At 40.8% G+C, this 16,046-nt stretch overlaps 1 protein-coding gene across 1 annotated transcript in view; it reads right to left on the bottom strand.

Moving 5' to 3' along the window:
* Nucleotides 1–15,514, bottom strand: part of SESN3 (sestrin 3) — a 74,422-nt gene extending 58,908 nt beyond the window's left edge. Inside the window, exon 1 of the mRNA XM_070942893.1 lies at nucleotides 15,351–15,514. Within this exon, the coding sequence (XP_070798994.1) occupies nucleotides 15,351–15,461 (111 nt within the window). The 5' untranslated portion in view covers nucleotides 15,462–15,514. The remainder of the gene's footprint in view (nucleotides 1–15,350) is intronic.
* Nucleotides 15,515–16,046: the final 532 nt, after the last annotated feature.

The raw sequence follows: 16,046 nt of genomic DNA, 5'->3' as shown, positions 1-16,046 counted from the left end.
ACCTTGATCCTGGTGAGAACTGAACTGCCAATTGCAGGCAGCTGGCAGGCAGTAGAAGTAGCCTGCAGTACCGCACTCTAACCACTGCGCCACCATAGCTCAGATTCACTTAACAACTGTGTTAAACCTTAACAACTGTGGTGATTCACTTAACAACTGTGGCAATAAAGGTCATAAAATGGGGCAAAATTCACTTAACAGCTGTCTTGCTTAGCAAAAGAAATTTTGGGCTGAATTTGTTGTCGTAGTCTCAAAGAGAAAAATGAAGCACACAGATATTCTGGTAGCTTAGAAAATTAGACTGAAATTAAATTTAAGTAAATGTAAACATTTTCATGTAAGGAAGAGAAATCAATGCACAGATTTACCATGTAGCAGTGGTGAGTTCCTCCCAGTTCAGCCCGGTTCGGCCGAGCTGGTAGCGGTGACGATATGACATCACCGAACCAGTTCTCTTTGTTCGGGAGCTGGGCCCTCCCGCCCACCCCCGCGTTATTCTTACCTTGTATTTGGCCCCGCCCCCAATTTATTGCTGCCTCCTGAGTCCCAGATGATCGGCTAGAAGGAAAAAAAATTGTTTAAACTCTTGCCGCGAGGCTTCAAAGGGCCGCTCTACAGCTGATCAGTGTTAAAAGGCAGCATGGTGGTAGACCGGTGTCTCCAAAAACAAATGAGTAGACCGGTGCCTCCAAAAACAAATGGGTAGACGGATGCCTCCAAAAAGAAATGAGTAGACCGGTACAGTTCTGCAAGCAGTTAAAAGCCTGGTAGACCAGTACCTCTGTTAAATCCTAAAGAATTGTCACATGACCATCAAGCCACACCCACAAAATAAGCCACGCCCACAGAACCGGTAGTAAAAAAATTTAGAACCCACCCCTGCCATATAGGTATATACCATCAAGGACATCTGTGAAAAAGAATCTTGGGAGATGATCAGAAGCCAACGACTGTTTGAGTTTGGCTGTCAAATGTAGAAAGAGTTGTCAGCGGAACATAAGTTTCTAAATCATGGGAACAACGAGTTCACAGTTTATTTTGCATTGGTCAGACCACACTTTAAGGATCCAATAAACTAGAACAGATTCAGAGAAGAGCAATGGGAATGTTCACGGATAAGGAAATGAAATGAAAACAAATTGAAGGAATAGGAAACAAATAACACAATTAAAAGTAGCAGATTCCAGTTAAAAGCTATGAAAATCTTATTAACATTAATAGCAGTGGCTCACCAGTAGAAGAATTTCTGAATTTCAAGCTCCCCTTCATTATGTATGTATAAACAGAACCAGGAGAATCATCTGACTTAGTGGGCCATATACAGTAGTGGCCAAAATTGTGGAAACCTTTTGGGAAAAGTATATTTTTGAGGTTTGATGGCTAATAACACCACTTTTTTTGGGGGGGGGGGGGAGTTTCAAGATAATCATATTCCACTGCTGGAATGGCCTGGGAATAGCCTAGATCTTACCCCAATTGAAAATCTGTGGAGCCGACTAAAGAAACTTGGTAGTCAGAAGTGACCCAGCAATAAAACCCAGTTAATAGAAGCCATCATTCAATCTTGGTTTCACATTATAAGAGCTACAGAACTAAAAGACTTGGTTCACTCCATGGGAAGACGTTGTAAGGCTATAATTCATGCTAAAGAATTACCCAACTGACATGGTGATAATTTTTGTATATCTCGTTTTTTTCTACGTTTCACTTTTCTTCTTTATACTGTAACTGCTATTCTAATAGCAAATCCTTCCTAAACGTTATTGCATTACATTCTTGATTAAATTATCTTTCCATTGATATATAATTTTATGGTACTACTCAGGGGTGGGTTCTAAATTTTTTTACTACCAGTTCTGTGGGCGTGGCTTATTTTGTGGGTGTGGCTTGGAGGTCATGCGACTAGGTGGGCGTGGCTAGCTGGTCAGAGTCATTTCTGGAAAGTCCTCGCACTTACGACCAGTCCTCGCACTTACGACCCGACTCATTTGTTTGCTTTTAACACTGATAAGCTGTAGGACGGCCCTTTGAAGCCCCGTGGCAAGAGTTTAAACAGTTTTTTTCCCTCTAGTCATCAGCTGGGACTCAGAAGGCAGCAATAGATTGGGGGTGGGACCAAATAAAAGGTAAGAATAACGTGGGGGGTGGGGGGGGAGGGCGGGGGGGGGAGAACCGGTTCGGTGACATCATATCGTCACCGCTACCGGCTCGGCCGAACCAGACCGAACCGGGAGGAACCCACCATTGGTACTACTCCAAAAAAAGTGGTATTATTAGCTAGTTTTAGAAAATACACTTTTCCCAAAAGGCTTCCACAATTTTGGCCACTACTGTAGTCTTCCCATAACTGTAGAAACACTGAGGAGAATCAAGACTGGTAAACTCTAAAACACCTACCCTCTGTATATAGAGAGATTGCATTCTGAACCACTGACTACTTTTTTATTTATTGTTTTCTTAGAATTTCACTTTCATCTATATGCTGAATTAAACAAGGGTTAATCTAATTTAATAGTTCTTTTAAAAAAATAATTCCAGCATCTTTCACAAATAATTTTCTAGTTACAGCTGTCAAAATGTTTCGGCAGAACTACTGGAAAATGAAAACAAGCAGCAAATTAGTGGTGAAACATTTGAGCTTCTTTTAGAGATCTGTACTAAGAACATTCCTATAACAAAATGCATTGTGACTCCTTTAAGTCAGTTATGAAGTCTACAAAGTAAAATATTTGGCAGCATTCTTAAAATCCTCATCAAAACCACAACCTTCTCTTAACCACCATTTAATCAGTTAAACATGATGGAATTTCTTATCTTCCTTGATCAAACCAGTCAAAAGGCCTTTTGAAAAATAAAAGAATGCCAACACATGTCTCTTCCATTATATCCACTTAATTTTTTTCAAATTGCCTGGTTCTTGGCAATAACAATTTAACTTTGTTAGACTGCATTTCTGGCATTCACTTGCCACTGTTGGTCAATACTGTAAAAGGTTAGCGGCTTTCTACAGAAACTGAAGAGAACGTGTCTTCTTGCTTCTATAAAGCTTCTTTTTGGAGAATTCTGCTAAAAAAGATATGATTCAGTGGCCTGCAAGGACTGAAAGATTCTGGATTGCTGGAAAAAAACCAGGGAAAAGTGACACAATAATAATCACTAGCTCACACTGTCAGAAAACACTGGTTTACCCTTGGCCCAGAGTGGCAAGATTACAGTAGAAACAGCTCAACTTTCCCAGGGGTGACAAAGTTAGACAAAACATCTATCCATTGCTTTTTCTCAGTCTGCTTTGGAAGGTGAAAATCGAAAATATCACATTTAAGAGACATATCTAACACTTTCCAGCAATATATATATATATATATAAAGTATGGATGTGAGAAATTAGTGTCAGAAAACACATCTATACTCTAGTGAGTATATTGATTAAAGGCACGAGACTAGATACAGTTTCCATACACCATGTAAAAATTAAGTGATATATAAGCTAACCTGCTTCTGGAGCTTGGTAGAATTTTAGATAAACTGAATATGAGAACGATAGAAATCAAGCTGGCAATTCAGCATAGCTATGAATAATTTGTACCAGATTTATCTTATGCAATTGTTATCAATTACAAACACACAGTGGTGCTACAACGCAGAAACTTTAGGGAAGAACCAAAGTCCTGTCCAAAAACAGTAAATTTGGCTTACTGGAGTTGAACCCATATGAGATCATTAAATCCAGAATCTAATGTTACTACCTACATATCTAGCCTGTAATTATAGTTATTTCCAAGTTTTTATGGACAGCATTAATCTATAACAGGAGTGTCAAACTTGCGTCGTCACGGTAGCATCATATGACATATCGGGACTTCCGCCCCTCCGCTAAACTGGGTGGGGGCGGGGCCAGCAAGTGACACATCCCACCCATGGGCCATAAGTTTGACACCCCTGATCTACAAGTAGTGTCCAAATGGGAAACCAATGACTACTAAAATTATACAGGTGGTCATTCCAAATATTGACATGACTAAATAGATATATGGCACTGATGATATACTAACTGGGTGATATATAAATCCCATTGGCCAAAAATATATTTAATGCAATTAAGTTAACGTCAGGCAAGAGCCAAACATTACCTTATTAGAATGAGTGTTGCCTGATCTTCCCAATCTTCATAACCTATTTTACAAAGCAATAAACCAGTTCACTAATTAAGATTTAGTGCCCGCTTTATCCTTAAAGTGCTAGGTGAACACAGAAATATAATTTTTTTAAATGCTCACAATAACCCTGTGAGGCAGGACACTATTACTACTACTTTACAAATGGCAACTAAAGAAATGAGCAACTTTTTCAAAGTCAACAAGCAAGACAACTGGAAATGCATGACAGGTAAAACCTACAATAGTAACTCTCTAGCCATTTAGCATGAATCCCCCATTTGTGTGGGTGTGGATGTGGATGATACGGCTTCTGTTAAGATAACAGTAGAAGCAACAGCTGTATAGATACGTTTTTCTTTGAGATGAGCTCAATTTCTTGTAAGTTTATGGATATTGTCCATATAACTTTTATGGCAACAATACTGAGGTGGTTTGCCACTGCCTTCACCCAGGATGATTTTATGACTTTCTAATCTACCCCACCGACTTGTTACTTTTTGGTGGCCTTCTATTAAATGCTAAATATGGCTTAGGACCTGGTTCTTGCCTCCCGCCTTGAAAGAGGCGGTGGTGAGGCCCCTCCTCAAGAAGCCCTCTCTGGGCCCAGCTGTTTTAGCAAACTATCATCCAGTTTCCAACCTTCGCTTCTTGGCGAAGGTTGTTGAGAGTGTGGTTGCGCGACAGCTCCCGCAGTACCTGGATGAAACCGTCTATCTAGATCCGTTCCAGTCCGGCTTCAGGCCTGGGTACAGCACGGAAACGGCATTGGTCGCGTTGGTTGATGATCTCTGGAGGGCTCGGGACAGAGGTTGCTCCTCTGTTCTGGTCCTATTAGACCTCTCAGCGGCTTTTGATACCATCGACCATGGTATCATGCTGCGCCGGTTGGAGGGGTTGGGAGTGGGAGGCACTGTTTTACGGTGGTTCTCCTCTTATCTCTCTGACCGGTCGCAGTCTGTGTTGGCTGGAGGGCAGAGGTCGACCTCAAGGCACTTGGTTTGTGGGGTGCCACAAGGGTCGGTCCTCTCGCCTCTCCTGTTCAACATTTATGTGAAGCCGCTGGGCAAGATCATCCGTGGTTTTGGGGTGCAGTGCCATCTGTACGCTGATGACACCCAGCTGTACATCTCCACCCAAGACCACCCCAACGATGCCCTTGAAGTGATGTCCCGGTGCCTGGAGGCCGTGCGGGTCTGGATGGGGAGGAACAGGCTCCGACTCAATCCCTTCAAGACTGAGTGGCTGTGGCTGCCGGCGTCCCGATATAGTCAGCTGGTGCCATCGCTGACTATTGGGGGCGAGACATTGGCCCCCACGGAGAGGGCGCGTAACTTGGGTGTCCTCCTGGACGCACGGCTGTCTTTAGAAGAGCATATGACGGCCGTGGCCAGGGGGGCTTTCTATCAGGTTCACCTGATACGCCAGTTGCGCCCCTTTCTGGATCGGGACTCCCTATGCACGGTCACTCATGCCCTCGTTACTTCCCGCCTCGACTACTGCAACGCTCTCTACATGGGGCTCCCCTTGAGGAGCACTCGGAGGCTCCAACTGGTGCAAAATGCGGCTGCGCGGGTACTTATGGGAGCGACATGGCGCTCCCACGTGACACCTCTCCTGCGCGAGCTGCATTGGCTTCCAGTGGTCTTCCGAGTGCGCTTCAAGGTGTTGGTTCTCATCTTCAAAGCGCTCCATGGCTTAGGATCCGGTTACTTACGAGACCACCTTCTGCCTCCGATAACCTCCCACCGGCCAACACGCTCCCACAGAGAGGGCCTCCTCAGGGTGCCGTCTGTCAGGCAATGTCGGCTGGCGACCCCCCGGGGAAGAGCCTTCTCTGTGGGGGCACCCGCCCTCTGGAATGAGCTACCCCCAGGGATACGACTAATCCCGGACCTCCGGACCTTCTGCCGGGCCCTGAAGACTTTTTTATTTCAGCAAGCCGGGCTGGGTTAAATTTTTAATTGGGTAAATTTTATGGGTAAGGGATTTTAAATTGGAGAAGCCAAAGATAGTTTAATTTTGTTTTAATGTATTTTAATATTTGTATTGTGTGTTTTTAATTCTGGCTGTTCACCGCCCTGAGTCCTTCAGGAGAGGGGGCGGTATAAAAATTTAATAAATACTATATACTAAATACTATTTACGGGACCGCCTGCCAATAGCCTCCCACCGGCCGGTACGCTCTCATAGAGAGGGGCTCCTCTGGGTGCCGTCGGCCAAACAATGTTGACTGGCGGCCCCCAGGGGGAGAGCCTTCTCTGTGGGGGCACCTACTATCTGGAATGAGTTCCCCCCGGAGATACGGAGGATCCCGGATCTGCGCACCTTCCATCGCGCTCTCAAGAGTTTTTTATTCCATCAAGCCAGCCTGACCTAAATCTTTCCCCTTTAAAATGTAAATTTTAATTTGTTTTTAAAATTATTGGGTGTTTTAAATTTGTCTCGGCCAAATTGTTTAATTTGGTTTTATTCTGTTTTTAAATATTGTATTTATGTGTTTTATTCTGTGGCTGTTCACCGCCCTGAGTCCTTCGGGAATAGGGCGGTATATAAATCCAATAAATGAAATGAAATGAAATGAAATATGTCCAACTCTAAACCATTTTTGAGATCATCCAGAGTCAACTATCTGCTCTGGCTTCCAATAATTTAGAAAAAAAAACCTCTTCTTTACAGTATGTCCTGAGAGATTCTGTTGATGCTAAAATTGGAAACTGTTGGCAAAGTTAGATACTGACAGCCCATAAATGTTTCCAGAACGAGAGACATATTAGTATGTTAAACAAACATAACCTCAGGTTTATGTCTACTAATATCTTCATATCTCACTTAGAACTATGCTGTTTATTTGAAGATGCTGAAACTAGTGAAGTGATTATGATAATTCCAAAGAAAGAGTCTCAAAAGATTTCATCTTTGCCTTATTTATTAGGTCTTGGGCTTATTGGAGTTATTGTCTCTTAACTGGTAAAATTTCTATGTACAAAATTATTTGTGTAAACCATGTGGGAATCCTGCTCCCTCAATAGAAGCAATGTAGCCCTAAAGAGATTTCATCCAGATGTGGTCCAAGTTAAGCAGTTATCTAATATTTAAAAATTGGTACTGCCAGTCCATTCTTTCAAGCTTTTTATTAGGCCATATAAAAATAGTTATTTGTGTCTACTATTTAATATCTTGCCTTCAATTTTTTATTATTAGAAGACTGGATATAAGAAGGTTCAGCCTTGGCAAAATATTTATTTTTCCTATAGCAGTTTATTCAAAACCATGGCAGTTTTAGCTTTTTCCTTCTTAGAATATTTACCATTATAATTTCCAAATCTGGGAATAATGATTCTTCACATTTTTTTTCTTGCTATATCTTCCTTGTTAATGGAAGGCAAGAAAAAATAATTCCAATAAACATTTCAAATTTTAAAATCTCTTATTTGCTGTTTGCTTGTTTAAAAAATATCTAATACCAATAATTTTTTTTAAAAAGTAAAAGCAAACAAACACTAACATGTAATGTACACAAGGTACAGTTCAGCTGGAAAACAGGGCAGTCTACCAATGTCTATTGTAGGGATTGATACTATCTCTAATTGATGTACACCTTTTTACATATACTATGTTTTTAAAAGATTACCAAGATTGAACTGCTAACCTTTGACTCTGATAAGCTATGAATGCAGTCCAGCTGCCCTTAAACACAAAATAATCTTGGCAAGGATAGTATGATTTCTGAAATTCCCTTAGTGATAAAGTGAAAGAGGGTAACAGCTAGCTCAAAGCTGCAAAGTTAATGTAACTATAAATCTTACTAATAACAGTGTTTTATTCAAGTATATTTAGCCCACAATGGAAAATCTGGTCCTCCCTATTATAACTCTCTTTATTTTTTATCAGTAATCATAGTGGCTGGCTGCAAAAAATTTTTATTTTAGTATAGCTATTCCTTGACTTTATGACCACAATTGAGCCCAACATTTCTGTTGCTAAGTGAGACATTTGTTAAGTGAGTTTGCCCCCTTTTACAACCTTTCTTGCCACGGTTGTTAAGTAAATGAGTTTGCAGTTGTTAAATTAGTAACACGGTTGTTAAGTGAATCTGGCTTCCCCATTGATTTTGCTTGTGAGAAGTTCTTAAAGGATGATCTCATGACACTGCAACCATCATAAATATAAGCCAGTTGCACAGGAATTTTAATTTTGAGGACTACCTGTAACACTTGGAAGGCCATATATTCCGCCTGTCTGATTTAAGCAGTCATTTAATCTTGGGAATTAAGCATGTGGACAGTCACCTGAAATTCCAGGAATATCAGCTATCCTGAAGACTTTAAAAAATCTGGAGCAAAAAACAACAAACCAATTCTAAAATGCTCCTGAAAAAAATACTAGCAAACTCAAATTAAGTTTAAAAAAAATAATAATAACTTCATTAAAGTATATAAAACTTCCTCTCAAATAAACATACAGATAATTTTACCTTGATAAGCAGCAACCTTTATTATCCAATTCACATTATAAGCCAGTTTGAACACATTTTTTTTTAGATCTAAGCTCCCATAAAGGGTTCTGGGATCAACAGTTTCCTCTAGACCACAGGTGTCAAACTCGCTGTGTCATGTTGCCGTCACATGATGTTTCGTGATGTTTTTCCCATTTATGGAGCTGGGGTGGGTGTGGCCTGTGCGTGACGCATCCGGCCTGCAGGCCACCAGTTTGACACCCCTGCTCTAGACCGTTATTATAATTTTACAGTGCACCCTCCCCCTGCCAAATTCCTTTATTGAGACCCAAGAATTTATGTACAATAATTTTTTTCCAGGTATAGAAAACAAAACGTAAGGACAGTACTGGTACTTATTTTTCATACGATGCTTCATGCTCACTATTGTTATATAGGTTGGCTTTGTACAGGTAGCCCTCGACTTAAAAAACGGTTTGTTTAGTGACCGTTTGAAGTTACAATGGCACTGAAAAAAGTGACTTATGGCCATTTTTTACGCTTACGAATGTTGCAGAATCCCCATGGTCATGTGATCAAAATTGAGATGTTTATGTTTATGACTGTAGTGTCCTGGGGTCATGTGATCACTTTTTGCGACCTTCTGACAAAGAAAGTGAATGGGAAAACCAGATTCACTTAACAGTGTTACTAACTTAATAGCAATAGCACTTAGACTTATAGACAGCTTCACAGTGCTTTACAGCCCTCTCTAAGCGGTTTATAGAATCAGCATATCGGCCCCAATAATTTGGGTCCTCCTTTTACCCACCTCGGAAGGATGGAAGGCTGAGTCAACCTTGAGCCTGGTGAGATCTGAGCTGCCAAATTGCAGGCAGCCGACAGTCAGCAGAAGTAGCCTGCAGTTCTGCACTCTAACCACTGCGCCACCGTGGCTTAACAACTCACTTAACAAATGTATCGCTTATCAACTGAAATTTTGGGCTCAATTATGGTCGTAATTCGAGGACTACCTGTCTTTCCCACATCATACTGGTGTGCAGAAGTGTTGAAGAACATCTCTAGTGGAATAGGCAAATCATGACACTAAGATATTTATGAACTACAACTCCCAGGAAGCATTAGCCACTTTTGAAGAGTGCAGGGATTTCTAGTTCAGCAACAGTTCATGTTTCCTACCCTGGTCTGCACATTGATTTTTAAAATAAAATCTGAACCAGGGATTATCCGATTCACACTTCTATTCCATTGTCTGCACGGTGGAGCTTATCCAAGACAGAGAAGACCTCTAATGAAGGGAGAACTCAGCCAAGACTGGAATTCAGTTGTATATTTCTGTGCTTCTCAAGTTTATGAAATTTCTCACACAAGTTGCAAAGGGGTGAGGGGGAAAAGATCAAGTAGGATGTGTAATATGATCCAAGAGTTCATGAGTGTCTGGAGAGCTAGAAGTAAATACACGTAGCAAACATAGACATTGGTTAGCATAGGATACAGTTTTTATGAGTCTAAAGCATTTACAGTACAGCTTTTTTTAAAAAAAATGTTTTATCCCCTACCCCCATGCCTGTTTTCCAGAGCCAAACCCTTCGGGAGAAAGGAAGAGAGAATTCTACAATTTCATGGCTTGAAAAACAACTTTGATTGGCACTTGGCCTCACAGAGGAAGGAAGAAAAGAAAAACAGCTTTGGGACAAAGAGCACAAATATTTGAGCTCACTGACTTGCATGTTTCTTCATATTTACAAGAGAAATCATGGTGCAAAGATATAATTAGAAAGAGGTTGCCAAAGTGAGACTTGAGGTTTTCCCCACCCCTCTGTCTCTGAGAGAGAGAGAGAGAGAGAGAGAGAGAGAGAGAGAGAGGGAGGGAGGGAGGGAGGGAGGGAGGGAGGGAGAGCTGAACAAAGGCAAACAACTTTTGCTGTAAGTTGATGCTTTTGCACAGCTCAGCAGTTTTAATTCATTTGCACTAGACAAATAAAAAACATCTCAGCTAATGCATTCAGTTAGCCACATGTACTAAGAGATAAACTGATCGGAATATTGCTAACCGGTAGATGACCAGGTTAATATTGTTAAGAATGGGCTGTGAGAAGTTTGGGGGGGTGGGGTGGGGGAAGCAGACATTAGCAAAGTTTGGTTTATTGTTTATATCGTTTTAGACTTTACTTAACAGAGCTGGGAACAAGCATTACTGTCAAGTACTCCTCCTTATCCCTTCCCCCTCCTCCCTGTGCTCAATCATTACTTAGCTTAGATTCTTACTTGTGTTAATGTCCCTTGTAGGAGTTTAATTGGAGAGTTTCAACTTCGTGCCAGTTTACAAGCTAGCCAGGGTTTTTAACATTTTTTTCCCCCAGCCTGCCTGTTTTCCACAGAGAAGTGGAAGATAAGGTTAATTAGGAGACAGGTGGTCCAAGAATCACTAGTGAATTGCATTGCTGAACAAAGATTAGAATCAAAGTTCCTCCTGTGTATACTATAACCCATATTTCTAATTACTGTAACAAAGTAGCTGCTATTGCCAACTAATGGGATACAGTGTTGAGGCGGTTGCAAGGACTTTTGCCTGAGCTTCACCTGGTAAACAAATTAAATTGTGTTTGGTTTATTTATTTGATTTATGTCCCACCTTCTCAGGAGCTCAAGGTGGGCACAGTGTGTTCTCTTTTCCTCGGTATTCTATCCCACAAAAAGGATGCAATCCAAACATGTCATTCATTTGAATTAACTTGCACATGGGTGCACACGGTGATTCAAAGTGTCCTCCCCCCCTTCCTTGGCACCCGCCAACTTGCCTTCCTAGGGAAATTGCTTTACCAAAAATAAAAAGCTGACATACCGAAAACAAAATGTCAACTTCCATCATGACTTTTTTTATTTACAAAAATGCCTTTGTAATCCAAATGGGCCCCAGAAATCTCCTTGGAAATAAACATTGTGAAGGAAACCTCCAGTGATTTGAGGCAGGTACACACACCCCTGCTTGAAAAGCATAAATGTTGCATAAACTAGGAACCACCTAGATGGATACTTCTGTGAGGAGGTAGCAAGATGTTTGTTAAATAAGGGATTTACACAGCAGACATTTTATGAGCAGAAAACTCTACTCACAAGCAGTTACTTTGGAAGAATGCCTGCCATATTCCTGAAATTCCAGTTGCAATCACCCGTCCACCAAAATGTGAAACCTTTCGTGCTTAGGCATGGTTTTGTTTACCAAGATTTATTGAACTGCCTTAATTCACACAACATATTGACAATCATGATTTCCCCAAGGCATTAGGGACTTGGATAATACAAGCATGCTACATGAAAACCAATGACATTGTGGCTTAGCTCCCTTTTAGAACGAGATTGAGAGTTTCAAAATGCAAATTAAATAAGTTGTTAGGTACATTCTATGTGGACAATAACAACAAATTGACCCTTTTCCTTTGGGAAAAAAGTGGGAAAAGTCTCTTGAGATATTAACCATTTATAGTTTTTAATATCTTCCATACATTTAAAATAATAGATCCATTTAAATTCAGGGCAACTTTTATTTTATTTTTATTTATTTTTTATTTTATTTTTAAATTTATATACCGCCCTTCTCCCGAAGGACTCAGGGCGGTGAACAGCTAAGGTAAAAACACAAAATACAAAATTTAAAAGCAATTTAAAATAAATTAAATAATTTGGCCCAACAGTTTAAATACCCCATTAAAATTCAGATTAAAATTAAACAGTTTAAAAATTTAAAAAATTAGGCCAGCCCGGCTTGGTGAAATAAAGTCTTTCGGGCCCGGCGAAAAGTTTGTAAGTCCGGGATGGTCCGTATCTCCGGGGGGAGCTCATTCCAGAGGGCAGGTGCTCCCACAGAGAAAGCTCTCCCCTATTAATTGGATAAGACAAATCTATGCATATGTCTTAGATTTGTATTTCTATGTTTACATAAAAACACTAATATGGACAGTATGCATGGATTTCTCTTCAATTACAGTGTAGAAGTTTTTATTAAACTGCTTATGTGCCATCAAGATAGTGCTGACTCTTCTCAATCACATAAATTTTCTCCAATAATTATAGTACATTTATTATTTGGATAGAGTAAAAACAAAGTCACCTGTACTGCTATTAATACAATAAACATATTTATACATCAACTGAACCACAGTCTGCTAAACTATGGTTTACTGAACTGGATTCATATACTATATGATGTAATGCCTGATTTAGACAACAAGTTAGAGTATAATATGGTTTGCATCATTGTGGTCTAGTGCAATGCATGTACCCAGCCAATGATATGCAGGGAGTAAGGAATGTTCCTTTAATTGTATACTTCAACATAACAAAGATCTCACAAAACATTGATGGAGCATAACCAATCAGCTGCACAAACATATCCATTTTCGCCAAGACTTGTGATGAAAACAATATTTGGAAGACACAAATCACTGTGTCTGATTGTACCAACCCCACTATCCAGCCATTTCTCATTTTTTCAAATTTATTCTTCCATCAGAAGGAATTTATTACTGTGATGGATAATACAGGAACAATAAATTCTGAAGACTGTATTTAGTCCTTTAGTGTCCTTTGTTAAAAGTTCATCAGATGCAAAATCTTAATATTGTCTAAAAGCATTTTCATTAGCAATAACTATATAATGAAGAAAGCTGAGATGAGAAAAATACAGTGAAATTTTCACACACACAATTATGCTAGGGAGAAATTGATATAGGAGACAATATATATATAGAGGTCAAAGCTTTGAAAGGGGAATACACAATCTAAACAAAAGAACTTTGTCACAGTATTTGTTCTGAATTTTTCCAAGCTTGAATCTTCAGGGTCAACAGGGCAGAGTTGAAATAATAGGGGGAAAAGCAATAGTATATATATATATATAAAAAAAACAATAGAAATGCAGCAATACAAACATTATAGTTATTAAAATTTGAACCACACGTCAGTTTAGTCTCCAACTTAAATCAGTGGGATTTATAAGTGCTTATAATACTGGATGAAATATAAATATGTATGGATAAATTTTAATACAGCCTTCCCCATCTTAGCCCATATAAAGTGATTATAGAAACTGTAGTCCATCTGGAAGGTACCAGATTGGTGAAGGCTGATTTTAAGATATTAAATGAATCACAGTATGATTTCAAAAACCTGCAAATCATGAATCTGCTGTTTTGGCACTTGGATCTATGACACAACAAATATCATTTATCTTTCTGTGATGGAAGTGCAGAAGGCACTGCAGTGTTCACAGTTATTTAGCCATTATCTATTTTTATATTTTATTGCAGCATAAAGATTACTAGCATTACTTGTATTTTATTACTAGCACAAGGATTACTAGCATTCACAAAGACTCAATTCCTACATCCATATTTACTTACATTAAGCCCTATATTCTAGCTGGATATCAAGCTATCACTTAGAGGTGATCAAAAGAACATCTCCTCCACACATTTTCAAATTTTAATGAACGTGGTTACCTACTATATTTGTTCCCGAGTATCATACACTGTTTTATTCAAAACTGTTTTTCTTATGCATTACCCCAAACTCTTTTCCTCTAAAGAAGTGAGGTCTTAATAAAAAATTTTAAAAAACACACATTTGTTTGGGAAACATTTTGGGAAAAGGCAAAACCACAAGCACCACATACAGGAAAGGCACAATGGGAATGCAACATTACCAAACAGTATTCACACAACATGCAATCAGGCACATAATTTGACACAAAAATATTAGGTGTTTTTATTGCCTGTGCCTTTTTTCATATCCCTGAACCACGAGAAGAGATATAGCGAAATGCGACTGTATATTTATTGCCATAAAAAAATAAAACAAACTTAGCAAGCTAATACAGATACGTCTATATATACATAATTTCTCCTATATTTGTGTGTACATATAGCTGAATGAAGCAGCAGAGAAGCAGAGGGGTGTGTGTGTGTATATATATGTATGCATATATGTGTGTTTGTATAAATGTATGTATGTATGTATGTATGTATACTGGTATGTATACCGGTATGTATGTGTATATCTATATCTATGTATCTATATCTATGTGTGTGTGTGTTTGTATGTATGTGTATGCATATGTATATATGTGTATGTATGTACATATACACACACATACATATATGTATATATGTGTGTATGTATGTATATACGTATATATATATATATATATATGTATACACATACGTATATATGTAACTTAAGACATATATATATATATGTATACATATACAAAATTATATATACACACACATACCGTACATGTATGTACATACGTACGCATGTGTTTATGTGCATCTATTTATAGGTTTTTGAGGAAATCGTTACAAAACCCTCCCAAAGTATAAAACAACCCGAAAACAATAACAGATTATTATTATTATTATTATTTTAGAGAAGATGATTTCTGCCCAGCTTCCCTCTCAAAAGGCCTTCTGTGAGGAGGTGTGGCCGGAGCGAAGCAAAGCAGCCCCAGCCGCCTTCCCTCACCCTTTCCTCGGCCGGGTATCCCCGCACCCCCTACCCCCAGGGGTAACCGAACTATATATAACCCGTCATCCTCGGCCAAGTGCCGCGGATGATGGATGTTGTCGTCCTGCGCTTCCGAAAGGAGGGCACCGGCCGGGGAAGGCAGGCGGAGCAGAAACACAGCCCGGCATTTCGGGGACAGAGAGAGAGAGAGAGGGCAGAGTCAGACCCACCTGCCTCAGGACTTTCCGGCAGTTGCTACAGACCCGGCGCCCGTGCCCGCTGCTGTGGCCGTCGCCGGGGGCCGTCGGAGGGCAAGACGTGGCGCCGCTGCTTCTGTTCATGGTGCAGCCGGCGAGCGGGGGGCAGAGGAGGGAAGCGGTGGAGGGCTCAGCGTCCGGCTGGCTTCGGAGCCCGACGGCGGCGACTGCAGCCCCAGCAGAAGCGCCTCCGGCCGCCGCCCCCTCCCCCCGCCCCTTCCAGCAGCGCCGCTTGGCTTCCCCAGCCCAGGAACAGCCACTTCCATCCCTCTCTCGCGCACACCCCTCCGCCGCGGCCAATCGCCGCGCTCCGACCACGCCCCCTCGCTCACCCTGACCGGCCAATAGAAACGCCGCGAGAGCGCAAGCCAATCCGGGCTCTTCTCTCTCGGTCCTCATCTCCGGGCAGTCTCCGAGTGAGGGGCGGGAACTCCCAGAAGGTAAAAGGGGGCGGGGCGGAGAGGGAGGCGCACGTCCAGCTGGAAGTTTTGGAGGCTGGGCTTCGTCCCCCCTTCCAACCAATCAGAAGCGCCTCTGTCAAGGGAACCGGGGAGAGCGCGCGCGCGCGCACGAGGGCGGTTACGCCCCCCTTTTGCAGCTCCCGGGGAAGGAAGAAAGCAAAAAAAAAAAGCACAGCTTAGTTTAGCTTCCAAAAAATGGGAGCAGAAA

This window comes from Pituophis catenifer, unplaced genomic scaffold (assembly GCF_029215685.1).
Source record: "Pituophis catenifer annectens isolate HBS135680 unplaced genomic scaffold, rPitCat1.0.hap2 SCAF_4, whole genome shotgun sequence".
Classification (NCBI taxonomy): domain Eukaryota; kingdom Metazoa; phylum Chordata; class Lepidosauria; order Squamata; family Colubridae; genus Pituophis; species Pituophis catenifer.
This window is presented reverse-complemented; position numbering and strand designations above follow the sequence as displayed.